The sequence below is a fragment of the Bos javanicus genome, chromosome 29 (genome assembly GCF_032452875.1).
Source record: "Bos javanicus breed banteng chromosome 29, ARS-OSU_banteng_1.0, whole genome shotgun sequence".
NCBI lineage: Eukaryota > Metazoa > Chordata > Mammalia > Artiodactyla > Bovidae > Bos > Bos javanicus.
Window position 1 is genome coordinate 43,454,926 of NC_083896.1, and position 25,905 is coordinate 43,480,830.

The 25,905-nt window shown below is 61.3% G+C and overlaps 1 protein-coding gene across 8 annotated transcripts; it reads right to left on the bottom strand.

Moving 5' to 3' along the window:
• Positions 1-700: 700 nt before the first annotated feature.
• Positions 701-25,097, bottom strand: CDC42BPG (CDC42 binding protein kinase gamma). 8 transcript variants are annotated; one of them, XM_061406864.1, is made up of 37 exons: positions 18,883-25,097; positions 16,277-16,368; positions 16,105-16,188; positions 15,669-15,764; positions 15,090-15,238; positions 14,502-14,595; positions 14,088-14,288; positions 13,718-13,963; positions 13,299-13,378; positions 12,380-12,477; positions 12,212-12,292; positions 11,822-11,913; positions 11,542-11,721; positions 11,030-11,122; positions 10,767-10,891; positions 10,617-10,689; positions 10,306-10,412; positions 10,105-10,219; positions 9,741-9,889; positions 9,572-9,660; positions 9,245-9,297; positions 9,077-9,157; positions 8,915-8,974; positions 8,518-8,623; positions 8,112-8,245; positions 7,879-8,018; positions 7,697-7,778; positions 6,880-7,096; positions 5,931-5,993; positions 5,211-5,810; positions 4,093-4,190; positions 3,781-3,865; positions 3,555-3,675; positions 3,301-3,421; positions 3,051-3,174; positions 2,844-2,929; positions 701-1,908 (listed from the first exon to the last, which is right to left on the bottom strand). In XM_061406864.1, exons 1-37 carry the CDS (start codon positions 19,040-19,042, stop codon positions 1,852-1,854), a joined length of 4,632 nt encoding a protein of 1,543 aa, XP_061262848.1. In that variant the 5' UTR covers positions 19,043-25,097; the 3' UTR covers positions 701-1,851. The 8 variants fall into 8 exon arrangements, with proteins under 8 accessions (XP_061262848.1, XP_061262847.1, XP_061262846.1 ...); XM_061406863.1 differs by having other exon boundaries at positions 11,027-11,122; XM_061406862.1 differs by having other exon boundaries at positions 2,844-3,174; positions 11,036-11,122.
• Positions 25,098-25,905: the final 808 nt, after the last annotated feature.

Here is a 25,905-nt window from a genome sequence, read left to right on the forward strand (position 1 = left end):
CAGATCCACTTCCTACCCCTGGCCCCCTACCTCCCGGTTCTGTACCCTAAAGGCTGCCCTCTAGATCTGCAGAAACTGAGGTCTAGGAGCCTCTGGTTGCTGCTTGGGTTTGGACAAGAGGAAGCAGGAGATGGAAGGGAGGGAGTAGAGTGAGGAAAGGAATTAATTTCCTGGGCTGCCTTCCTGCTTGGCCACGGCCAAGTGCTTCCCTGAGAGCCATAACTCCCGCTGGTAACACCTGCCTTGCCCAGCTGACCTGGAGGTGATAACAGCTCCTCACTGCTGCCAGGGCTCAGGGCACCACCACTCCTTGGTCGGTTCCCCTGATGCTGCCCACACTTTTGTAAACTGCCCCTTCACTTATGACTTAAAAATATATATATATATCTATTTGGCTGCCCTGGGTCTTAGTTAAGGGATGCAGGATCTTTAACTACAGCATGTGGGATCTAGTTCCCTGACCCCGGATGGAACCCAGGCCCCCTGAATTGGGAGTTCACAGTCTTAGCCACAAGGCCACCAGGGAAGTTCCTGTCCCTTCACTCTTAAACTCTCATTTCCACCCCCCATGTGAACATCATCTGATTTGTGAAGACACAAAAAGACAACCTGGTCTTTAACTGTCCCTGATCCCCTCCCTCCTCCCCGATCCCTCTGTTTTCTGAACCCCAGGAAGACAGATCCAGGCGGGGAGGCCAGCAGCTTACAAAGCTGTTTTTATTGGTTCTTACTGCCTCACAGAGCGTCAGGGTTGATCCCTCCCGGGCATATGGCATTTGAGAAGATAAATACTTATTTTGCCCCCTACTCAACCATAGGGGGATGTTTAATAAAATAGTAATATAATAAAATAATAATGACTGTGATCAATAATAAAATGCTCCTATGATCCCCTAATACACAGGTGGTTGAAGCTTTGAGAAAAAGGACCCGTCCCCTTTCTGGGAAGGGCCAGAGTGTGCCTGGAGACCCAAAGGGTGCCCACCTCTCACCAAGTAGCCCTTATAAATACCCCCCATCCCACCCCTGGCTGGGAGTTTGCTTCCTCCTGGACGGATTAGATGACTAATGGATGCTAGCTGGCTCTTGGGGCCCCTCCCTCTTCCAGCCCCACTGCCTCCCTGCAGAGAGAAGGGGCCTGGGCCTGTGCTCTCCCAGCTCCCACTCCCTCCAGCCCTCTCCTTTGGCCTCTCTCTTCTCCATTGCTCGTCCTTTACCCTTCTCTCCTTCTCCTTCTCCTCTGGCTGGCTCTCACCTCCTTCCAATCACTATCCTCTCCTCCTGTACTTCCTTTCCTCCCTTGTGCCTCTCTCACCACCTTCACCGACATCCTCTCTCCTTCTCTACCTTGGCCTCTTGATCAGAGTCTGTCTTTCCTATCCTGCCCCTGAGTGGAGTCTGGGATACGCCCCTACTTGGCCTTGCTGGGCTTTAGTCCACAGCCAAGACCCCAGCTTGCTCCCAGGGGTCCAGCCTTTCTCTGTCCCGCATCCGGACTCTCATAGGCCTCCTGGGGCTTGGCCCTGGAGATGAGAACTTTGGCACAATCACCCCTGGACGATGGGGCAGAGGGGCCCCCAGAACAGGAGGGGGCCATCCTATTCCTCGTGGCTAGCACAGGTTGGGGTTGCGAGCAGAGGGAAGGGCAGGATGAGGGCTGGGAGTCAGACCCCCACCCCTATCCCGCCCGCAGGGGCCTGGAAACCCAGGCCACGGCTGCCCAGCCCAGACCCTCCCTGAGTCCAATTTCCACATGTCCCGGACCAGCCGGAGTTTGGCATTCCTCAAGCTCTCTGCTCCCTCATGTCTCTCTGGGTCCTGGGACTGGGAGTTGGGTCCTGCCAGAGGACATCAAGGGGAGCTCTCAGATTCAGGGGCTGGGGGGAGGCTCCGGGGTCGTTCTGAGACCTGGAGGGGGAAAGAAACAGAGTCAAGGTTGAAAGAGGAAGGCAGGACTCCTCTCTCACCAGGCCAGCACCTCTCAGAGGCTTTCCCAGGACCCATCCATTCATTCGCTCATTCTACATTCAATCAACAAATAGCCTTTACTCCAGGCAGAAGACAAACTTGGCCCTCGCAATCAAGGACCTCATAGGAAAACTAGAGCACAGCAGGATCGACAAGGACAGGGTGGAGGGAGGAGGGTGCCAGAGGTGGCGCTGGCCCCAGGGAGGCAGTGACCACCTGACCAGGCAGCCAGGTGGCCTTTGGAGAAGGTGATGTCGGTGAAGAGGCTTGAGCTGGCCTGAGTCTTAATCAGGTGGAGGACGGGAAAGGGCATTCCAAGAGGAGCAGGGGGGATGGCAGGGGTAAGGGCCTGGAGGTGTGAGAGAACACGGCGGGTCCCAGGGCTTTGAGTGGCCTGCTGTGGCTGCAGTGGGGGTGGCAGATGGAGACAGAACTGGAGGGTGAGGGGATGACTTCCCAAATCTTAGATCTTCCGGGTCCCCAGCCAGAGTGGACTGCTCCCTCCCCTGACCTCCTGCCAGGCCTGTGCTTAGAATTCCAAGAACTCCCCTTCTGTGGTGCTCTCCTTTTGTTCCAGGCACCGTGCTCAGGTATCTTCACCTCACAAAGGTCTCATAACGATAACCTCATTTTACAGGTGAGACAAGCTCAGGGAGGCTGGGCATGTCACCTGGGGCCACCATGCTGAGACCGTCAGAGCCAAGACAGTCAGGCCTAGGCTGACCTGCTTCCAGGCAGGTGGAACCCACTAAGGGGTTAGACAGAGGGAGTCAGCATCTCTTAGCATCCAAGGCAGGTGTAGGCTCAGCTTGTTCTCTGGCCTCAGGTCCCAGCACGAGACAGAAGGGCCTGACTCTGAGCTGGGGGAGACTCACCTGTATCAGGGAGACTGCAGGGCTCAGAGATCCCTGGGGGCAGGACACAGACTCGCTGGACAGAGATGTCCAAGGCTTCCTCTTCACTGCTCCAGGAGCAGGATGAGCGAGGGGACGAAAATCCAGGGTCAGATTTGAAGCGTCCAAAGGGGGTGGAAACATGGGGGAGGGACGCAGAGGTAGTGGAGGCGGTGAGGCTGTCCTTACTGGGGTCTGCGTCTTTAGCGAGGCCGTCACTGCCCATGGAGACTGGGCGCCGCGAGGCCTCGGAGAAGCTGTGGGGCCGCTGCGGGCCAGAGCCGCGGGCACCTCGTCCCTTCACTTCCGCAGCCTGTTAGGGGACAGCGCGAAGGGCTGGGAACGGGTCACAAGGACTGCACGTGGCCTGGACGTGCGGAGGTCCAGGGACCCAGGTAAGGAGAGGCTGCTGATGGGCTCCGGAGGACTCATAACTCACCACCGGGGGCAGGTCCCTGGCGCTGGGTCTCCCGTCAGCAGGGCCCACGTGCACCAGGTGGTTGAAGTTGGTGGGTGTTGAGATAAGCTTGGAGCGCACGAAAGGGTCCCTCAGCATCTCCCTACGGGGGTAGGGGAAGGGACGTGCAGGGTAAAGGTGACACCTCTCCAGGAAGGCGAGGCTTGGACTCGCCCCGCCCCCAAAGCGGGAGGCCCCGCCCACCCACCGCCCAGGGCACAGGCGCACAGGCGCACCTGCGCTGCTGCTGCAGCTGCTCCTCCGACACGCGGAAGAAGAAGCGGCGCTTGCTCTTGGTGCGGAAGAGCTGGCGCCGGCTGTTGTCCGTGAGGTTGGGGATGTCGAACTCGTCCTTCTCTGCCAGAGAAGCAGAGAGCTTGGCGGTGCTCCCAAGGCCCCACGGCCCCAGTCAGCTGGTGCTCAGGGTCACAACCCCTTCCTCCCACCTCCACACTCCCTCACCTGCCAGCGGGTTCCTGAGGTAGGTCAGACGGACCTTCTCGGTACCAAAGAGGAACAGGGAGCCCTCTGGGTTCAGGGGTCGCACCTGAGGCAGCAGGCGCAGAGGTCACACCATGTTATCCAACTGCACCCCAGTCCAGCCCCAGGGGCCTGGGCAGGCCTCACTTTTTAAATTTTAATTAATTTCACTGCATTGGATCTTAGTTGCAGCATGTGGGATCTAGTTCCCTGACTAGGGATTGAACCCAAGCCTCTTGCACTGGGAGCGCAGAGTCTTAGCTACTGGGTGATCAGGGAAGTCCCCGCACTCACCTTCTTGAGTGGCACGGTCTGGACCCATTCTGCCCTCCTCACATCAAACACATCGATGGCATTTTCGCTGAACACTGTCAGGTAGGGGGCCGCATAACCTGCATAGCCAGGGTGGGACACTGTGCGGTGCAGCCCCAGGCAGGTCAGGCACCTCTCTGGGCTGTATCGTAGGGCACACCCTGTCACAGCACTGTAACTTCCACACCCCACCAAAGGTCCTCCTGGAGACTCTCTGGGTTGCCCCACCCAAGCTCCACGGCGAGTCAGAGATAAGGAACGGGGAGCACTCACTCTAAGCCATGTCAGGCCTGCTTGTATTTTTCCTCCTTTAATTCTCAAACAACTCTAGGCAGGTAATGTTATCGTCCCTAACTTACAGATGACGGAAACCCCAGAGCTAAGTCTCACTTTGTGGTGAGTGGGAGCTGGGAACTGGCCCCGGGCAGTCTGGATCCAACGCCTACACACCGAGTGTCTGTGCTGCACCCAACCCGCAGGCCCCACCCCAAAAGAGCGGCTGTGAAAGGAGCATTGTCCCTCTCTTCCAGCCTGTAGCCCAACACCTCAGCTACCTGTGGACGTTTGAGGCTCCCCTGATGCCGTTCACTCATTCATTCCTCCAAACATTATAGCCCCTGGGGGGTGCTTGCCTGGGCTGCGTGCTGGATGCGATGAAGCACTGCAGACCCCCCATGTACCAAACCAGTCATTGTAATAAGAACGTGCTGAGAGTCAGGGCAGAGATCTGAATGCAGGTGGGGGAGCACAAAGGAGCAAAGGACCGATGGTGCGGGGAGGAGTGTAAAAGCGGTAACGATATTGACAACAATCATGGGGTTCATTATGGAGGGCCCACTAGCTCTAGACCCTGGGGCTGGACTTGCAAACTGAAGAGGCGGCCAGTTACAAAGAGTACAGTAGTTCAGGCAGGGAAAGAGCTTGAATGAAAACAAGGTCCCGTGCAAGAGGAAGATGAAGGAAGATCCCATACAAGCCACCAAGGGTGTGTCAGGCAGGAGGGCACATACTGGCCTTCCAATCCAAACTCAGGAATTTGGTAGGACCCTGTCTTCCTCTGATACCAGGCCCTACCCAGCCTGGCCCTCCACAGGCCTCACCCCAGCCCGTGGGCACTGCTGGCCACAGCAGCTCTTGCATGCGAGACTTGCGGCCGGCGCTGTCCACGTAGACCCCGGCGGTGGTGAAGAGCAGCAGGAACTCACTGAGGCTGAGCTCCACGGCGCCCAGGGCCTCACCCAGGCCCCCGCGGGACGGGGGCAGCTCCTCAGGCACAAGACCGGCCCCTAGCGCTAAAGGCGCTGCCTCGTTAAGCAGTGGGTAGAGGGCGAAGGTGCCAGCCGCACCCACGCACAGCCGATCGCCCAGGAGCCCCAGGCTCTGCACGGGCGCTGGTGCCTGCAGCTCACGGATGCGGCGCTGCCAGGGCCCTGGACCTGGGCCCAGCTGGTAGCAGAGCACCTGGCGCTTGACCGCCACACAGAGCACGGGGGTGCGGGCCTGCAGGATGCGCCCGGCCGCCAGGGCCTGGCAGCCTCGAGACTCGGGGATCTTGGTGCTGGCTGCCTCCACGTTCTCCAGCTCTGCCAGGGCAAAGAGGCGCACGCTGGGGCCTCGGCCACACAGCGCGACCAGAAGGCCCGCAGCAGGGCTCACGGCCAGCCGCTGCACCCGCCGGCACTCGCCCACCTGGAAGATGTCTGCGGGGTTGGCGAGGGAGAGTGTCACCAGCAGGTGGGTGAGGGGCGCCCGGGGCCCAGCCTCCTCTGTCCCTGGGGGCTGACTCCACCCAAGCCCACCCTGGCCCGGCCGGCGGGTACCGTTACTGTGCAGATGGATCACAAACAGCCCTTCCTCGGTGCCCAGAGCAAGCCGTTCCTGGTCTGGAGGAGGGAGGGAGGGAGGGGATCAGGGGTCAGGGGTCAGAAGGCCCATCTAGAGGCGGGAGATTGGGTGGTCTGCCTGCCCCTGCCAAGGACTCAGAGAGGACAATCCCACTGTTCCTGGACCGTTCTGTCCCTGAGTCCAGACTGGCTCTAATGGGGAAGGGCCACAGGGGCCAGGAGTCAGGATGAGAGGCCTCTCCCACCCTGAGCTGTGGGATCTGGGGATAAGTCACGTCATCTCTCGCAGCCTTGGTAAAATGGGGCTGATAATAGTACCTTTCTCACAGAGCTGCTGTGAGGCTGCAAAGAGATGAAGCATCGCAGGGTAAGCGTTAAGCTCACAGCCACCTCTGCTCAATAAACGCCCTTGTCCCCTGGCTCCAAGCTGACACAGGGGACTTGGAGGACGCAAGCCCTGTCTCCCGTGGCTCTGTCCTGAGTGACGGCAGGGAGAAGCCCCAGCCCCAGCTGCCGGGGGAGGCCAGGGAGCCTCCTCTCCTGTTCCCCAGCGGTCTGGTTCGGAGGCCCTGCTGTGCACCAGGCTCCTGGGTGAATGTAACAGCCCCACAGTGTATGATAGTGTGAGGCTCCCCCATCACCAGGCGGCTGCTAACAGCCTGGAGGGGAACCTCCTTTATCTCTTACTAAAGCCTTGGGTCTTTACACTCACTCGTGATTCTTATGCAGAAAGGGAGGTGCAGAGAAATGGAGGGATAGAAGCTAGGCACCCCACCCCAGCCCAGGTCCCTCACAACCATGCCCAGAGGAGTGGCGAGGAGGACATGTGTGCAAGAGGGTCCACAGCCCTGGGCTGCAGGGACCGGGCAGTGACAGCGGCCTGAGTGACCGCAGCAGGCCGGCGCCCCCTCCGCATGAGGCTCACCAACGATGGCGGCGCAGAGCGTGTGCGGCAGCAGCGGCAGCCCGTTGTCGTAGGCCTCCTTGAGGGTGTACACGGGCCGGGGCCGGGGCCGCGCGTCCAGCAGCAGCCGTTGCAGCTCGCTCAGCACCTGCAGCCAGCGCTCCCGCTCGCCCTCACTCTCCGCCAGCAGCAGCACGGTGCATGTGGCAGGCGGCACAGTCAGCTGAGAGGCCGTCACCTACGGGCAGAGAGGGGGCACCCAGGCTGGAGGGCAGAGTGCCGGCAGCCAGCTCTCCTTCCTCCCGTCCCTCTGTCCATCGCTGAGGCCCTGGAGCACCAGGTGGGCCTGCCCAGTGCAATGTCAGGCGCTGGCTGGCAGCAGGTGATAAGCCAAGGCGGGGGGTGGTCAGACAAGCACGGGGACAACTCCAGAGCCTTGGGACCAGTGCCACCGAGAGGGCAGGACAGGGCCTCTCGGGAACACAGGGCGGGGCCCGCTCACCCAGGCTAAGCGTGAGAGACGAACTCCCAGGGGAAGAGACGTTTCTGCTGGAGCCTGGGGGACGAGTGGAGTAACCAGGAGTGTTCAAGGTCAGGGACGGGCAGGGAGCCGGCAGGGCCCTAAACAAGGCTGGGCACAGCCAGCTTCACGTATGGAAAACTCTGCACTGTGGGGTGACGTGTAGCCACACAGACAGGAATGGAGGCTACTGTAGCCATCCACGTGCAGGCGGGTGGGCAGGATGAAGGAGGCAGCCACAGTGATGGAGAAGAGCAGCTGGAGGGGGTCCACCACAGAGGCAGACAGAGGTCTGGCCCATCCCATCCCTGAACTCACCCTAAAGATGCGAGGCAGGTCCTTGGATTGGGCATGGATAACATCAGGGGCCAGGACAGGGGCGGCTGAGAACTGGGGGTCCCTGGGAGGTTCACGGAGCAGGTCAGAGGTCTGCTGGCCCCAGCCGCCCCCTCGACCCACTTGCCCCCCACTCCTGCCCCAAACCATGGCCTGGCACCCACCTCAGATCCAGAGCCTGCAGGAGGGCCCCGCTGGCCGGGCTGAGCTTCGGGTCTGGGGCATCAAAGAGCAGCAGGCGCGAGTCGCTGAGGGCGGCGAACACTCGCTGCCAGCCCCGACGGACACCCGAGGGCCGTGGCACCTGGGGGAAGGCAGGCAGGCACAGAGTTCCCACTGGGCCCCGGCCGCCTGCCCGCCCACCCGCCCGCTCTCCCCTCCCCCAGCGCCGGCTCACCGACAGGAAGCCCTCGTAGGCGGTGCCCGTGCCCGTTTCGGGGTGCACTCCCAGGGCCGTGTGGAGGAGGGTAGGGGGCAAAGGGCAGGGGGGGGCCTGTGGGGCACAAGTCGGGTGACAGAAGTAGCCGCAAACTGTGGGGAAAGGAGGAGCCATGAGGCAGGCGGGGACCGCTGAGGAGCAGAGACCCCGGGCAGCCCCAGCCCAGCGCCCCACAGGCTGTCACGGCCCGGAGCCATCGCCAGTTCCCAGTAAAGAGAGAGAAGAAAAAACTGAGCAGTGGGAAATGTTGATGGGGGTGGGGGGGTGCCTGATGTGGCAGGATGGGGGCTGCTTCCCCTCCCCCCACCCGGGGGCTGTGGCTGGCGCAGGGGAGGATGGTGAGCTGGGGGGCTGAGGGTCTCACCGTCACAGCCCAGGCCCTGGCGGCCCAGGCCCAGCATCAGCGAGGTGCAGCGGAGACACTTAGTGGGAGATGGGAAGCTCCAGGGACGCAGCGTGTGTGAGCCGGGCTGGCGAGGGGGACAGGCCCATTACCCATGTCTGACCCTCACCCAAGGCCCCCGAGCCCCCCGCCTCCCCCAGGCCACCCCGAGATTCAGGCAAGACCACCGAATGAGCCAGGTGGCAGTGTGAACTCAGCGCTCCGAGGGGATCTGGCCGTACTCAAAACTCAGTGCCACCGTCACCATTCCCATCACGGTCTGCCGGCACGGGGTGGGGGGTGGGGGGAACCCCAAGCGGGACCTTGAAAACCCAGCAGAATGGCTCGGTGCCCCTGCCCCGCCCCACCGGGCACTGACCTTTGCAGGGGGACTTTCTGCAGGGGGTGTGGTGGCAGCAGGCGTCCTGGGGAACACAGCCTGCAGGGGAGCCGAGCACAGGGAGAGGGTGGGGTCCGGCCCCCCCACCCCCGAGGCCCAGGCCCCCCACCACCCCGCCATGGGTCTCCTGCCTGTGCTCACCCCCAGCCGCAGGCTGCGGCGGCCCTCCGGCCTCAGCTCCAGCGCCTCTCCGGAGGTGCCTGCATCTTTGGTGGCATCCTTCTGGGGAACGGCACGGGGGCGGAATCAAGGCCACTGCCTGTGTCCTTCCCGGGGGTCCTCCCTGGCCAGCCCTGCACCCGTTCTTACCTCTGAGCCCCGGAAGGACAGGAAGGGAATCAGGGAGTTTGAAGGCTTGGTGTCTGCAAACAGAGGGCATGTGTCATGGGGGCCATGGGGTCCCTGTGCCATTAACACCTGTTCCTTACAAACCAGGGGCCAGGGCGGGGCCTCAGTTTCCACCCCAGTAAATGGGGGAGAGACTGCAGGCGGGGAAGGAGCGGGTGGTGGCATACAGCGGGGGCTCAGTAAGCACTAGCTAACAGCGGGTTAGGCAGCAGAGCCAGGCTGATCCCCCTGGTGACCTGGAGAGGAGGTCTTGCTCCGGGACAGACAGGTGTGCGCTTGGCTACTCACCCGGCGGCCCACGCGCCCGCAGCTCCTCCCGCAAGGTCGCCAGCTCCTGCTGCAAGGCCTGGTGCCGCTTCTCGGCCTCCTGCAGACGGCTGGGGAGAACCGCGTGGGTGCTTGCCACAGGCCTCCGCCTGCGTCCTGGGCCCCTCGCCGCGCCGGCCCCTGCCCTCACCTCTCAGCCCGCAGCTGGGCCTCCTGCGCCTGCGTCAGCCGCTCCTGCAGGCCCTGCTTGGCCCGGATCTCGGCCTCCAGCGCTGACTGCAGCTCCAGCCTGGCTGACGCCTCCATCTTCTGCAGCCTCCGTGCCTTCCACTGGTGGTCCTGGTGGCCAGGGGGCATCAACGTGCAACGCCCCCAGGGTCGGGTTGCCGCTGAGGGCCCCCCACCCCCACACCACCTGGCCAGGCTCAAAGCCCCGCCTCTGCTGAGGGCCGGCGGGAGCTTAGGCAAGTCCCTGATCTTCCGTGAGCTCAGTGTCCCTACCTGCAGAGTGCGGCTCCCAGCACCCCTCCCCTCCGGGTGTTCCCGGGGCTCACCAGCGGCCGGGAAGGGAGAGTCTGGGTGCCCACGTTCCGCAAGGACTCCAGCTCCTCGGCCATCTTGGTGGCCAGGGCCTGCAGGTAGCCTCTTGACACCTTCTCATCATTCACCCTGATCAGGAAGGGGGCTCAGGGTCAGAGGCTACGACCTCAGCGCTGCCCGGGCCCAGCCCCCACCCCCAGTCCCCAGGCACCCACCAGCTGAGGATGTCAGCGATCTGGGCCTCCCAGTTGCTCTCCGTCTCCCGCTGCTCACCTTCCAGCCTTTGCTTGCTCTGCTGTTCCCGCTCCAGCTCTTCCATGAGCTGGGAGGGAAGGAGATTCAAGAGACACAGATGAGCCACGTGGGAAGCGGGGATCAGCCCCCAGCCCTTTGCCTGCCCATGTCCAGCCTGGCTCACCCACCCCATCTGGCCCACATCCCTGGCAGCTGTGCCCACCCACTCAGCTGGCTCCCTGCCTGTTCCCCCATCTCTGGGTCTCGCTGACCCTCCGTCTGCACCGCTCACCCGCTCCTGCTCCTGGCTCAGCCGCCGGTTCTCCTCCTGCAGCCGGCACAGAACCTCCTCCTTGCTGCTCGGCCTGCAGGGGAGAAGGAAGACTCGGTGACCCCCTGGCTCGGCCCCCGCCCTGTCCCCTGCCCCGGCTGCCCAGCTCACCCCTGGCCGTGGGCCTGCTCCAGCTGTGGACGCAGTGCGGCCACCTCCTGCTTCAGCTGTGTCTCCTGGGGCCTGCCACCCTCAGGTGACCCTGTGCCGTTGGTCTCAGAGGCGGTGTGGAAGGTCTAGAGGGTGTGGAGAGGGGTCAGGGCAGGGGTCCAAGATGCCATGACCTAGTCTACCCCTGGGGCCTGGCCCTGACAGACCCTGAATGGGGTCAGGATAAGAGAAATGGCACTGGGGAGAGGGTAAGGCCTCACCACCTTGACCTGGGGAGACGCCTTCTCTGGGCTTCGTTCCCGCTGTCTCTGGAGCTGAGTCACCTCTCGCTTCAGGGCGGCCACCTGAGCTTGCAGCTGGGATGGGGTGCAGAGTCAGCCAATGCTGACCCTGTCCACCCCAACTCTGTTTTTTTTTTTTTTGTGGCCGCTCCCCACAGCATGTGGGATCTTAGTTCCCTGACCAGGGATTGAACCTGTGCCCCCTGCATTGGAAGCGTGGTCATAGGCACTGGACCTCCAGGGAAGTCCCTGTCCACCCCAACTCTTGACTTTGCTCCAGATTCTCGGGCTTTGCTGGCCGCAGCAGGAGTAGAAGGGGTAGACCCCTGCCCACCCTACCTGCTCCCTTGCTCAGGCCTCGGCCAGCCACAGTGGGCATGCAAGGCATTTGGTGTTCCCAGCACCTCAAACCAAGCTCCCCAGGCTTCCTCCCGCCACATCAGGCGTCATGAGGGCAGGGCGCTGTTGCTGTCCCCACCCCCGCCATCATTCACCCTGCTCTGGGCATCGTGGGCTTCCTCCAGCTGGGAGTTCAGGGCTTGGGTCTGGTTGGCCATGGCCGCCTCTCTCTCCTGGGCCTCCTGCAGCTTCCGGAGCAGCTCCTCCTGCCACCCCTTGGCCTCACGAAGTTCCCGCGCCTGTGCCTGCTGCCCCGCCCGAGCCTCAGCCAGCTCCTGGGGTCCAGGTGGGCGAAGGGAAGGCCAGCCAGAAGTTAGGGCATGGTCCTCCTTAGCACCCAGCCCTGGGCCACTCACCCATCTCACCACACCCCACCTGGAGGAGCTGGTCTCTCTCCTGCCGCAGGTCACTGTCCTGGCCTGGGCTGCCAGCCGGACACCCGTCTGCCTTGCTGTCCCCCAGCGTCTCTGCCAGGAATTGTCACTGAGACCTGCACGTACAGCCTCAGCCAGGAGCTCTACCTGCAGTGTCTCACGGAACCCTCACCCCAGCTTGGTTTGGGGCAGGGGGGCAGGGGGTGGATCTTCTCAGCCCATTTTCTACACACAGACTCAGAGATTTTAAGATATTTCCTTAAGATCACACAGCACGTACAGACCCAGGGACAGGACTGGAACGGAGGTTGGACTCAGGTGTGCTGGGAAACCAGCTCGGCCCCCAAGGTGAGGGGAGAGGGGAAGAGACGAGGTGCTGGGGGCAGGGTACCTGACAGCCTGTCCTGTAGAGTCTGCATTTCCTTCCGCAGCTGCTCCAGCTCCCGATGGTCCGAGGGGGTCTGCAGAGCCTCTGCAGTGTGGGGACACCCGTAACATTGAGGAGCTTGTCCTGCGGCAGGGCAAACCCACCCTGCCCAGGCCCTGATGGCACCTGTACCTTGGAGCTTCCGGCTCAGCTCCAGCTTCTCCTGCTCCAGACAGCGGAGCTTCCGCTCCAGGGGAGCCAACTGCTCAGAGCTGCTCTCAGGGCCAGGACTGGGGAAAGCAGAGCAACACAAGTTGGCAGAGAACCATCCCCCAGCCTCCTCCATCTTTCTGCATCCAACATTGATTCATCTAAGAAATGCCCACTGCGCACCAGCTCTGTACCCAAGTCTGGGCTCTGGGCTGGGAAGAGAGACAGAGGAGACCACACCTTGCCCTTAGGAGGCCCCAGGCAGGTACCATGGGTGGCAGCCAGGACAATGGTTCCAGAGTCCCCTGGGCCCTGGTTCCATAGCCCTGGCCCTTATTGTGTGTGTGACCTTGAACAATAACCTAATGAATCAAGGTCTCAGTTTCCCCACAGGAAAAGGGAGGTGACGCTAGGGGCTCTTGCAAGATCTGTCAAGAGAACTCAGTGGTATGGGCCCAGGACATAGGGAGCACTCTATGAATAAAGGTCAGAGGCATCTGCTTATACTTCACAGTTCCCACTCCCCCAGGGCCTCGCTGCAGTCTCAGGCCAGCCTTACAAGTAGAACTGGGCTGAGAGCATCTACCCATTTTACAGAGGTACAAAGTGAGGCTCAGGGAGCAGCACTAGATCTCTGGATCTGAGTCCACTACACACCCAACCTGCCATGGAGGGTCCCATGAGGAACAAATACTGGGGCAGAACCCATAGGGGTCATGGCCTCACCAGGACCCTGAGGACATGAAGGGTTATCCTACTGGGGGCTCAGAGCACACTTCCCGAGCATCTGTCTCATGTGGATACAGGTGGGGCATTCAGTCACTTTCCCGGGGTCCTGATGGGCTGCGCTCCCAGTGTTCTCCAGGCCAGGCAGCCCTCCAGGTGTATGAGGACTACTCACCTGCCTGAGGTGTAGGTGAAGCCCACGAATGGCAGGTGGTGGCCTAAGAAGGTCCCATGGGAGGGTGGTGGCAGGGTTCCCTGCAGAAAGTGGGGAAGGAGAGTCAGAGTAAGAAGTACAGCTCCAGGTGGAGGTTCGAGACCCAGGAGCCCTCAAAAGACTACAACTCCCACAAGTCTTTGAGATTCTGGCTGCACAGGTGCTGCTGGGAGTCTTCTTATAGGATGTCTGGATGACAGGATGACACTTGTGGTCAAAGATCTTTCACTTGGCACAATCCACTTCAGTGCAGGTGAACCAGCCCAGGTGAACCGTAACTCCCATGGGCCTTCCATCCCCAGCCCAGCAACTGCTTTGGGGAACTTTGCGGGGCAGGGGAGGGTCCCGCAGCCACTGCTGCTGTGGGTCCCTCCACTCACTGGATGGTTGAGGGTGTCGTCGTCCACATCGAAGTTGGAGGTGTCCATGGGCCCGCGCAGCTCGGGGATGTAGGGGGCAGTGCTGGTCGCCAGCCTCTCCCAGTCCACGCCTTCAAAGAAGGGGTGGTTCCGGAAGTCGTCCAGCCCTCTGCGGCCCAGACGCTCCTCCTGGCGGCACAGCAGCTGGCGGATCAGGTCTTGGGCACTGGCTGGCACGTCGGGCACGTCGGGGAACTGCAGGTGGTCCTGAGGTCCCGGGGGACGGGTGCAGGTGAGTGTCTGGAATCCTACCCCCACCCAGGGCATCTCCAACCTCACAGCCTCAGGAGTCCCACGGCCCGCCCAGAATCCCAGGGCCTGGAGGCCAGACCTCGTGGTTCATGATCTTGCCGTAGGTTTCCACCAGAGATTCAGCATAGAAGGGCGTCTCCCCGAAGAGCAGCTCATAGGCACAGACCCCCAGGGACCACCAGTCGCACTGTGGGCCGTAGTGGCCCTTGCCCTCCTCCATGGCCTGCAGGATCTCAGGGGAGATGTAGTCGGGTGTCCCCACCGCCACCGATGAGTCCACCTGTGGGTGGCGCCACAGAGACGGCCTCGCATTTGGGCCCAGCTCCCCCATTCCCCAGGGCTGGACGGGCCCAGTGCCCCGACCTGGGTCCTAGGCTTAGCCCTTCCTTCCCCTGGGAGTCTAATGCCGCTCGCACCAGGCCTGGTGCCTCCTGCTCCCCTGGGAGCTCTCCCAGCCGGGTGTCCTCTGTCCCACGTTGGGTGGGGTTCTTACCATGCCACTGTTGTTGAGACGTAGGCAGGAGCCAAAGTCGGCCAAGCGGATGTGCCCGTTCATGTCCAGCAGGATATTGTCTGGCTTGACATCCCTGGGGGAGGGCAGGGAGAGTGATCTGTGAGTGTGGATATGCATTTAGGTACATACCTGGGTGTGTGAGTGCATGCGTGTGCACACACCAATGTGTGTATGCTCACACTTTGTTCCTGCATGTGCTGGCGTGTGAAGAGGGGAAGGATGGTGGTCAGGCCTCCTGGCTCCCAAGAAGGAAGAAGGTGGTTAAGTTGGGAGAGGGACCCTTAGAGGCAGCTGAGTGTGCCGTGGGGGACACAGGAGCCAGACTCCCCCAGTGTCACCCACTGGCCGAGTCACCGCGAGCCAGGTGCTTACCCATGCTAAGCCCTGACTTGCTCATCTATAAAATGGGACGATGGTAGCTCCCATGACACAACTTTTGGGGTGGGAAGAGTCACAGGTTCTCTGCATACGAAGCACCCAGCACAGGATTTGGCACATATATGCTCAGCTGTCCTCAGAGCTGTCAAGAGAGGCTGGCAAAGACAGCAGGGGCTTTGGGGGCCCCACCTGTGGACATAGCCCAACTGATGCAGCGAGTGGATGGCCAGCACCATCTCAGCCAGGTAGAACTGGGCCAGCTCGGGCGGGAGGCGGTCTTCAAAGCGGCTCAGCAGAGTGAGGAGGTCCCCTCCAGCGTAGTAATCCATCACCAGGTACTAGATGGTGGTGGGTTGGGGGCAAGAATCAGATAGGGGGGCACCTGTCTCCCGCACACCTCACAGGGGTCCCGCAGGGCTCTGGAAAGGCAGGGCCATGTCTCCCAGCAGCTCTGGGGCAGCCAGCTCTCAGCCAAGGCTCAGGCAAGAGGCTCCAGGCCTGAGCTGGTGGGGAGTGGAAGTTTCTTGGACCCAGGAGGAGGGGTCTATCTCTCCTTGGACCAGAGCTTCTGGCCCCCAAAGGTCTTCTCCTTTGTCCCCAGGGATGGCATCACTGACTCAATGGACATGAGTCTGAGCAGACCCCAGGAGCTAGTGAAGGACAGGGAAGCCTGGCGTGCTGCAGTCCATGGGGTTGCAAAGATTCGAACACAACTGAGTCAGTGAACCACCACCACCACCCCTCCTCCAGCTTTCTGGGCATCCTCACCAGATACTCCTCATCTTGGAAAGCATAATGCAGAGCGGTCACCCAGCGGCTGTCCCCCTTCACCAGAACATCCCGCTCCTCCCGGAAACAGGCCGTCTGTAACAGTTTGGGGAAACAGGGGGTGGGAGGGTTGGGATCAGAGCCCAGGAACCCCACCTTGCCAGTTCAGGGGATGGAGGAAGACTCAGTAAGGCTAGGAATGGGGATCAAGGTCGCCTGTGTTAGCCTGAGCCTCAGTGTTATCATAAGAAAAATAGAACAACCCTCCTTTTACTAAGAAAGGCTTCTTGTGCGGAAGGGATGGGAGGAACCCATGCTGCTGGGGGTGGATCCTCTGCCTGTTTGGCAGCCATGCCCGGCCACTCCCCCTGCAGGTCTCAGAGGCCTGTAGACTCCCCCTGCAGGGACCCCAAGTCCCCCCGGACCCAACACTGACCTCGGCCCGCTTCAGCATCTCCCACTTGTGCAGCATTTTCATGGCAAAAATCTGCCCACTGTCCCTCTGCCTCACCACAGCAACCTGAGGCCACAGAGAGCACCAGGGTTACGCCGGTCTGGGGGCAAACACCTTTTCCTCCCCCCTACCAACTCAAGGGCCATCTGCTCACCTCCCCGAAGGCCCCTCGGCCGATCACTTTCAAGATCTCAAAGTCGTCTCTCTGCAGCCGCAGCTCTTTCACCTTTGCTACGAAGGGACTGACTGAGGGACAGAGAGTGGGGCTCAGAGAGCCTGTGTGGAGGGCCCCGGCTCCATCTCACCTGCCCTCCCACGAGGCCAGGGCAGGGATGACCTCCCCAGCGATGGCCTCTGGCCAGGGGGTTGACAGGAGCTGCAGCCCATTCAGCCATGATCAGGAAGCACAGAAGGTGCGGTGCTGGCTCTGCTGACCACCTGGCCCCTGGATCTCCCTGAATCCACGGTTCCCAGGTGGCATCTGTCCCAGGGGCTGATGGGATTTGTAGTCCTCCCCTGCCTGGGGGCTGATCCTGACAGGCCAGGTCACCCTGGAATGATGGGGATACCATTCCCACCCCCAGCCTGCAGTCCTTGGCCCCTGAGCAGGACCAGGCCAGAGCCTGTCTTGGGAAACTGGACTGGCAACATTCCTTGTCCCTGGAGAGGCTTCTATGCCACCAAGGAGCTGTGGGTCCCTTGTAGGCACAGAAGTACCTGGGTGGAGTGAGGCCTGGGGCTGCCCTGGAGGGCAGGTAGGGCACGATTCTGCGGGGCTCTGGGAAGGCAGGCTCTGTGCTCCCCGAGAGGGGCCTCCTTGGTCCGGAGGTACAGAGAGGTCTGCCTGGGTTCACACAAGACTCAACAACAGGGCCAAGACACCTTTTCTGGCACCTGATGCTGGCACCTGAGGGCGTGAGCACTCGGGATTTCCTCCAGGCCTGAGAAGCCCTATGACTCTGAACCCTGCCTCCCTCTCTGGACAAGGCCTGTACCTGGCCAAGCACCTCCTCCTTACTGCCCCAGACACTCCCCGAAAGGACATCTCCAGCCACTCCCTGGCCCTTCCCAGGCCTGGAGGAGCCCCATGCCTGGGGGAGGAAATTGGGGCCTGGAGACTTAGGGAGGTGAGGGGGAGCAGCTGGGGTCAAGGGCGCTACGGTCTAGGCTCCCTGCCTCAGTTTCCCCCTGCCAGCAGGTACACTCCCTGCCAGCTGGGCAGGTCTGTGGGCGGGACAGAGAGCTGCTCCACAGGTTTATCAGGCAGAACCCCCGCAGCAGGGGTGGTGTGGAAACCTCATTACAGAAATAAATTGTCTCTTTCCTGGGTCTGTGTGTGTAGCTGAGGAGGAGCAGCTGCAGGCCTCCAAGGGGGAACCTGAGGTGGGGGCAGCTACCCATCGACCAGATGGGAGCCGAAGCCTGGGGCCCAGAGCCAGGAGGACCCAGGCCCCCAAGACAGGCTGCCCAGTCCCCTCGCCACGCTGCAGGGATGGGGGCTTTGGGCGGGAGCAGGGACAAGTTGAGGCAGGAGCAGAGTGAGTCACCGCCCTTCGAGTCACCTCAGGAGATGTCAACAGACAAGCCCCCATGCCGGGGTCCACGGCGAAGGTGCCAGAGGCGGGCAGGGAGGAGCACGTGGGCATCACGGGGGTGATGACAACACGGTCAGACAAACACACACACACACACGGTGCAGGAGTCCCGGGGGGAGAGGCGGGCAGCACAGCCAAGGGCCCTCTGACCGCCCTCCGCCTAGAGGAAGGCCTGGGGCACGTCTCACAGGCCCCCAACCGTGCCAGGCCTGCCCAGAGCTCAGGCATACCAGGAATGCTAGTCGCCTACTGGGCAAACACTCACCTCACCCCACCCTTCGAGCCAGGCCCCGGTGGCCTTCCCCCATGGCCCCACCAGGTGTAACTAGACAGCCCTGGGGGCTGGCACTGGCTTCAGGGTCATCTGAGGCCAGCCACTCCTGGTGACTCAGGTGAGTCAACCCCAGGAAGGGTGCAGACCCACCTCCAGCCTGGCCCCCTTCCCCAGCCTGGGGCACAGCCCTCAGGAGGCCTGGTCAGCCGCTTGCCCACAAAGGGTGCCTGGGCCCAGTCTTGGATGGTCCTGTGTGTGGGTAAGTGTAAGAGTGTGTGTGTGTGTGTGTGTGTGTGTTTGTGTGTGGTGGGAGTGGGGGATGCTACAGAGCTGTGAGTGAATGTAGACAAGTGTGTATCAGAGCCAGCGTGGGTGGGGTGGTCGGCAGGGCTCCCTGGGTCCCTCCAGGAGCTGAACGTGTGTCTCAGTGTGTCCGTGGAAGGTGGGAGCCAGAGAAAACGTACGTGTCAGTGAGTCCCGTGCACAAGGGTCTCCATGTGAGAGTGCGTTCTCACGGGTCCTGAGGTGACTGTGTGAGCGTGTGTTGTGTACATGTGTCTGGAGTCTCCACCTGGCACCAAGTTTCTGTATGTCTGTGTGTGATGTGTGTGGGGCCCACGTGCCAGGTTCTGGGAGTGGGAACGAGTGTGTGGGTGAATCTGAATGGCGGTGAAGTACGCAGGTGAAGGAAAGGGCCGGGGTGGGGGTCCGGTGGCATGTATCAGGGCCAATGCAGGTCATCTAGGATGGGGTGGGGGCGCCTGAGAGAGTGCGGCTCCTCACAGGAGGGTCTGCGAGCAGGGAGCACGGAGGCAGAGGCTCCCTTCGGGGTGTCCCTCTGTGCACCTCCCACCCACCCCCGCCCCCCACGGTCCCGCCCGGGCCACTCACCCCAGCTCAGGAACTGCGCCACATTGCGCTCCCGCCGCAGGGGGGCGCTGCTGAGCTCGTGGTGCAGCCCCAGCAGCAGATCCAGGAGGCCGTCGAGCCCCGGGCCGCCGCCGGCCTCGCCCCGCGCCAGCCGCTCCAGCGCGCGCAGCCGCCGCTCCATGGCTGCAGCCGGAGCCCCGAGCCCGGGCTAGAGTCGGGCCGCTTGCATGCCCGCCCGTCGGTCCGTCCGTCGATCAGTCCGCGGGTCGGTCCGCGAGTCCTCCCCCCACCCTCCCGCCCTCCCCGCTGTCACCGTCCTCCGCTGCCGCCCGCGCGCCCTCACCTGGACGCCGCTCCCCACCCTCCGCCCCGCCCCCCGACGGACGGGCAGGTGTGCCCGGGCCAATGGGAGACGGGACTGGAGGTGAAGGTGGGAGGGCGGAGGCGCGCGGGGGCGGGGCCAACTCCCGGCCAGGAAGTGGGGGGGCGGGCCCCGAAGAGTAACTCCTGGGCGGGGCGGAGCAAGGAGAGGGGTAGGGGAGGGGTAGGGGAGGGGTGGGGGGGTCCCATCACATCCCGGACGGGAACCCGGTCCTCTCGCGGCCCCAGCCCCAGCCTCCCCAGGGCCCTCGCCGGCGCCTGTCCTACTAGGTGGGGGATGCCCAGGGCACTGCAGCTCCCCTCGCCCCCTGGGGCAGGGGCAGCCTCTCCGGAGAGCCTGCCCTCTCAGCGAGGGGAGAGGGGCTGGGGACGCCTGCGGCCCCGAAGCCGGATGGGAGTTGTAGTCCGCTCCCTCCCTGGGATACCGGCCTCTTGGCATACCCCCCCCCCCCAACCCCCTGGCTAGTTTCTGATTTCATTTTGTTTGTATCGTAACGGCCGACCTGGGAGACGGGTAGGTGAGGCAAGGATGCTTCCACCCATTTGGCAGATGACGCACAGGCTTGGGAAAGACGAAAGTGAATTGAGGGACTGAGGGGTGAGGAAGCCCCAAAGCTAGATCCTGGAGTGGAGTTGGCCTGGTAATGTTACCATAGCTTTTTAAGCTTGGGCGGCCCGCCTGGAACGTGAGGACGAGGGCCAAGGAGAGGTCGAGGCTGGGCCGGAGGAGGTGGGAGAGGGGAGGGTCGGACTGTCCGGGGATATTTCTGACTTCTGCCCAGCTGTCTCCAGCTGGGCTGGGCTAGACGCCATGGGGACATGGGGCTGTCCAAGAGGAGGGATCAAGGGGTGGGGCATTTTAGTGGCTTCAGACAACAAATTCTTCCTTTAAAAGATCTCTTTGGAGATTTGCCTGCCTCCTCGGTTTCTCCGTGTTGAGCGGGGAGCCACTCTGTGAAGGTCTGTGGAGCTGGACTGAACATCCCCGGTAGCACACAGAGGGGGTTCCTTCGCAGTCTCCCATTTGCTCTGCTCAGAGACCTGCCCTGGGGCAGGGCCAAGGTCTGTGCAATGCTCTGTCTCTCCCAAGTCAGTCAGGTGGGGGAAGGGAAGCCAGGATTCAAACCCAAATCTGGGGATGCTGTCATTGCCTCTGTGTCTCCTGGGACGGGGCAGGAGACAAGGATCGGAGGCCGTGTTGAGCACTCCTGGCTCTTACCTAAAGCGGGCTAGGCTTCCTTAAAGGCCAGGGCCTGGGAAGGGCTCCCAGGAAGGGTTTTCACCCTCTGTAGCCACAGGGGGGAGCCAGAGACCAGAGGAGGGCCCCGTGCTCAGGACAGGACCACGTTCCATTTCCTGGGGAGTAAGACATGATGCTGGGAAAGATTGAAGGTGGGAGGAGAAGGGGATGATGGCATCACCAACTCGATGGACATGAGTTTGAGTAAGATCTGGGAGTTGGTGATGGACAGGGAAGCCTGGCGTGCTGCAGTCCATGGGGTCGCAAAGAGGTGGGCACGACTGAGTGACTGAACTGAACACACAGGGTGAGAGTCCTGGGTGGAAGAAGGGCCATTCCTCCTCTGACCCCTTTTGGACACCTTGATCTCCGCACCCCGACTATGGCCCCCAGGGTCAGCACTTAAGGACCAGCCTGAGGTGAGGCCTCTGGGTCTAGCTCACTCCCTCTGTGACCTTTAGCCTCTCTGAAAGCCAAGTTCTCAAACAAGTCCATCCCCCAGCACTTCAGACTCCATCCCCACAGTACAGCAGAGGGAAAAACTGAGCCCCAGACAGCAAAAACTGAGTTCTGCTGGGGTCTTCATGGGGACTGGCACTGGGGACTCCCCGCCCATCAGGTACATGGTTCTATTTGGCCCTGTATTTGCTTTTTTGTCACATCCTTGTTTCAAGCTTCAGTTTCCTTGTCCATGAAAGGGGGTCAGGTCTGACTCTGTCCATTCCTTTGCAGTTTTAAGGCCAGAATGCCCCTCAGGACCCATTCCGTGTCTGAACCCCTCTTCTGGCCTCGACAAGCAGCCAGTCCTCCCTTGCTGTCAGAAACAGCTCTGGCACATGGACCTACTTTGCCCAGCAGATCTGTTCTCTGACCCTGTGTGTGGCAAGGACGCTGGCCCAGCAGGTGGGCGCTCCATAGAGGTGGGAGTCTGAGCAGGAGTCCTCTGCCATCTCCGACACTCTGGTCACTGCCTCCTGTAGGGCCACCTGTTCCCCACATAACCTCTCTCCCCTCTGAGTGCCCTTGGCATCGGAGTGCTGGCATTAGCTCTCATTCAGCCCCGGGGGCAGCAGACCTTGCATTCCTATGGTGCTTCTTAGCATTTCAAAGTGAATGTAGATCTGTTATCTTTACTAGGGCCCTGCCAGAGGAGGGAGTTAGTAATGCCCTCCCTCATTAACAGATTGCTATCTTGAGGCTGGGGAGGTGAGTGGCGGCTGGTGCTCCTTACCCAGGTACCAGGCCTAAGCCAGTGTCTGGCAGCAGAAGGGCAGTGTGTGGCACTCAGACTCTGGGGACAGGGGACAGGAAAGGCCAGCCTGCACTGGACTTGATGCGTGTAGGCTTCTGAGAAGGGTCTTAAATGGTTAGAAAAGGAAACTGTCAGTTTAATGACCCTCGCCTGGCAGAAGGGACGGTTCGGATAAGGGAGGGCCCCAAGAGGACGAAGGCAGAGCCCAGTGCAAACGAGTGGCAGGGAACCCCGGTTTTCTGATCCCCACAGAGCATAGCCCTCTGGGTCTGGGAGGGGCCCAGACACAAGGCAGGCTTCTGGCTCACATCCACACCCACTTTTTAGGCCTCCCGGCCCTGATCTGTGGCACCCTTTTCCCCAAGGCCAAGGTCCAGCTTGGTGACTGAGATAAACCTCTCCCAGCCCTACTCCCAGAAGCGCCTCTCAGCAGATGCCCCGCAGGTAACTAGAATGGCAAGCTACCCCTGCCCTTGGCCGCACCGGAAGTGCAGCGCCCTCTCCTGGCCCAGGAGCCAGAGAACAAGGAGGGGCAGCCTTGGGATCCTGTAGCCCTGCCTACTGTTGAGTGATTTCCGTCTCTCTTGAGTCTCCGTCTCTGTGCACTGCAGAGAACGGCTCCAGCTCAGGTATGGGCGGCCAGTGGTACTGGGAGCGCCCTCCAGTGGTGGCTGGGGCTTGTCTCTCTAGGACAAACCTGTTTGGAGGGTTGGGAGCTCATGTAGAGTTTCACAGCTGCTCAGAACTCTGAGTTTTACTTAAATGTGTGTATTCCTGGTGGTCCAGTGGTTAGGACTCCGGGCTTTCACTGACGATGGCACAAGTTTAATCCCTGGTCGCGGAACTAAGATCCCACAAGCCTCCACGCACCACCGCACCTCCCCCGCCATGCCCCCCTCGGGAAAAAAAGTGTGTTTGCTAGGGTGCCTTGGAGGGAGGGGCTGATGCAGACAGTGGGGTTGAGGGTCCCCAGTCCACAAGCAAGTCCTTGGCAGCCTCACAGGCCCACTCCCCCACCCACCCCAGCACAACAGGGGTGTATCCTTTGAAACGTCCACACTCCAAATGGGTGGACATATGGTGATTTCATCATCCTGGCTTTTCTTCCAAAAACCTTCTCTGTGCTGCTCCTGCACGCCACAGGGGCTCCCACGCCCCTCAGCCACAGCGGCTGCAGCCCCATGTGGTTTTCTAATTATCAATCCTTCTGGGCGCACAGGAAGCCAGGCCCAAGCCCCCTCGGCCACCACCCCCTCTGGCCCTTGGACGCCACCGAGTCTGGGAGCTGCTTCAGGGAAGGGTGGGTCCTGCCTGCTTTGTTCTGGGAATTGGGTGGGGTGTTGGGCTCCTTGCACCCTCACTCCCACCCTCAGCCTCCCCGAGGTGCTCAGGAAAGGCGGCCACTCAAGTTAGGTATCCGTGGGCCCTGCCTCTGGGAAGCAAGGGTCACTGTCTGCCTTCAGCGCCTGAAGAAACAGACTTGGGAGAGGACAGATGAGCCCCAGCAAGTGGCAGAGCTGGGATCTGAACTCCTGCCTGTTCAAAGGCTTCCCTGATGGCTCAGAGGGTAAAGTGTCTGCAATGCAGGAGACCCTGGTTCGATCCCTGGGTCAGGAAGATCCCCTGGAGAAGGAAATGGCAACCCACTCCAGTACTATTGCCTGGAAAATCCCATGGACGGAGGAGCCTGGTAGGCTATAGTCCATGGAGATGCAGAATCACGACTGAGCGACTTTACTTTCTGTCTGCCCTAAAGTGCTGGATGGATGGGTGGGCTGCCTAATCTTCTCACAGTCTCAAGGGTGGCCTTGGGCACATCCTCAGACCAGTCCCTGTGAGGTAAGAGGCTGGCACTGGGTGGGATTCATGGTTCATCTTTTTATTAAAGAGCAGAACAGTTTATTGCTCTCACATGGAACCTCCAGGTATAAGACAGCGCTGCTGTGGGGCCCCGAGGAGGAGTGGGTGGACTCCCTTCCTCTCCGGCGCCCTGGGATCTGAGGTATCATGTGGGCAGTCTGCCCCAAAAGTTTCTGACTCCAGGAGTGCTAGGAGGCAGCTGGAACCCTAACCTGACCCCAGTCCAGCCTCTGAAGAGGTAGCCTTTTACTCAGGACCCTGGCCAGGTAGGGAGCTGGGGAGGAGGCAAGGGGTGGGGGCCAGCCCTCCCCTGGAGGGTGGCCGCACCTCAGTCCACACCCATTGGCCTTCCTGAACCCCATCATAGCCGGGAGAGGACTCCCCCACAACCTGTAAAACCCAAACCAAGGCATGAATTCCGGGGCTGCCCTCAGCCCCTGGTCAAGCCTCAGATCGGCATTCCCATGCTGGGACATACAGGGGTGGAAGCCCCCAGGTGGCTGGAGGTGAAGGGGCGGAGCAGGCCGGACAGCACTTCTCACACTCAAGGAGCAAGAGAACCTGTCCTGATTTTTGTGCTCTGATAGCTTGGATGAGCATCTCCACCTCTCAAATGACTAGAAACCAAGGGGCTGCCCCAAGCTTTCAGGATCCCAGGCCTGAGTGACAACATTTAATCTTCAAGGTGGGTTTCTCAAGCCTGCGTCTACTGCTGCGGGCTTTGGGGGATGCAGTGACCTGTCAGCTTTGCTTTTTCTCTTAAAGAGCATTTTCTATTGGAAACTCGGTGGTGTGCGTGCTCTTGGAGCTGGGCAGACCCGCCACACTTGCTCTTCAACCTCTCCTGAGTCTCAGGTTCTTGGCTGTCAAATGCAGAGAATGTTAACCTTCCAGGTCAGGAGGTTCAGGGTCAACCCTCTGAGTGGAGCACTCAGCCTGGCCCTCAAAACCCACAGGCACCTGCTCACATCCTGCCTCTTGCCACAAATGTGCCTGGAGCGGATTCCACCCCAATTGCACCTCAAATCTGCACTTCCTCGGCGTCGGCTCCAATTTGTCACCCTCCCCTCTGCGGGTACAAACAGTCCCCCATCTGTGACGCTGGCTGGCTCCACCCTTTGTAGTTTTGTTGTTGGTGTTATCTGCTTGGTCTGCTTTCAAAGTACTGCCTTCCCTGTCTCTAAACCACCCTGGGGCCAGCACAGAGCCCAGTGTTCCGTGTCTGCTTGCCCCCTCCAGGTGCCCGTGGGCGCCCCCCCCGTCTGTCCACGGCTAGGGCGGAGCCCAGGTTGGAGGTGATGTGGTGACGATCATGGGTGGGGGGCACCTGCTCCCCCAACCCCTGGGGGTGGGGGAAGCCTAGTGCCCAGTCATCAGAGGCTCTCCCAACCTCTTCACCCCATCCTTCCCCCAAATAAACGATTCCTGCTCAGCCCCCACCGAGCACAAGGAAAGGGGATTTTTGGCCCCATTCGCAGACCTGACCCTGCTGGGCTTGCCAGTCTGTCTCTGCTGGTATCTTGGCCCCCACCCCCTGGCTGCCAGCGCCCCGGCAGGCACTGTGGGGGGCAGGCCCTGGGAAGAGACATCTCAGAGCCAGAAGCCAGCTTCAGCACAATTTAACTTTTTTTAATGCAAGAAAAAAAAGTCATGTCTTCAGTTGCTTTTTCTCTCCACGGGCAAGTGTGGTTAAGCCACTGAAACTTCAACAGTGAATTCCCGGCGAGGCAGCCGCCTCCATCCTCCTGATACTGTGTGGGGTGGGGGCCGAGGCCCGCTACAAGTAACGAGGCCAGTTCCTGGGGACGCGGACCCAGTGGGGGCCTAGAGAGCAGCACTGGGAGGGTGGGCCGGGTCAGAGGTCGGAGTGAAGCAGTCCCTAAGACCCCTGAGGGTGTGCCAGTGGGAAGCCGGCTGCCCTCGCCACAGGGCCTCTGCGATCACAGCCCTGGAGGCCAACCACTGGCCCGCAGGAATGTCCACTGGCCCTGGTGGGCTCGGGTTTCCCGCTACTCAGCCTAGGGGGCGCCATTCTAATGGCGTCCAAGTGGAGCCCTCCTCAGGAGGAAGGCAGGTGGGAGAGAGTAGGGGCTGGACGGTCCCCGGTCTCTGTGTGGCCGCCAGACCCGGGCTGGGGCACCGAGCCCCACTAGGTTCCTGAGGACCCGCCGCCCACCAAAGTGGGGCAGGGAGGTGCCAGAATGTTCCAGGGAAGTGAGAGGATGAAGCAGGGAATGCCGCCTCTGGGGTCTCCAGTGGGGTGTGCTCCGCACGCACCCCACCTCCCATGGCTCCTGACTGGAGTGTGGGG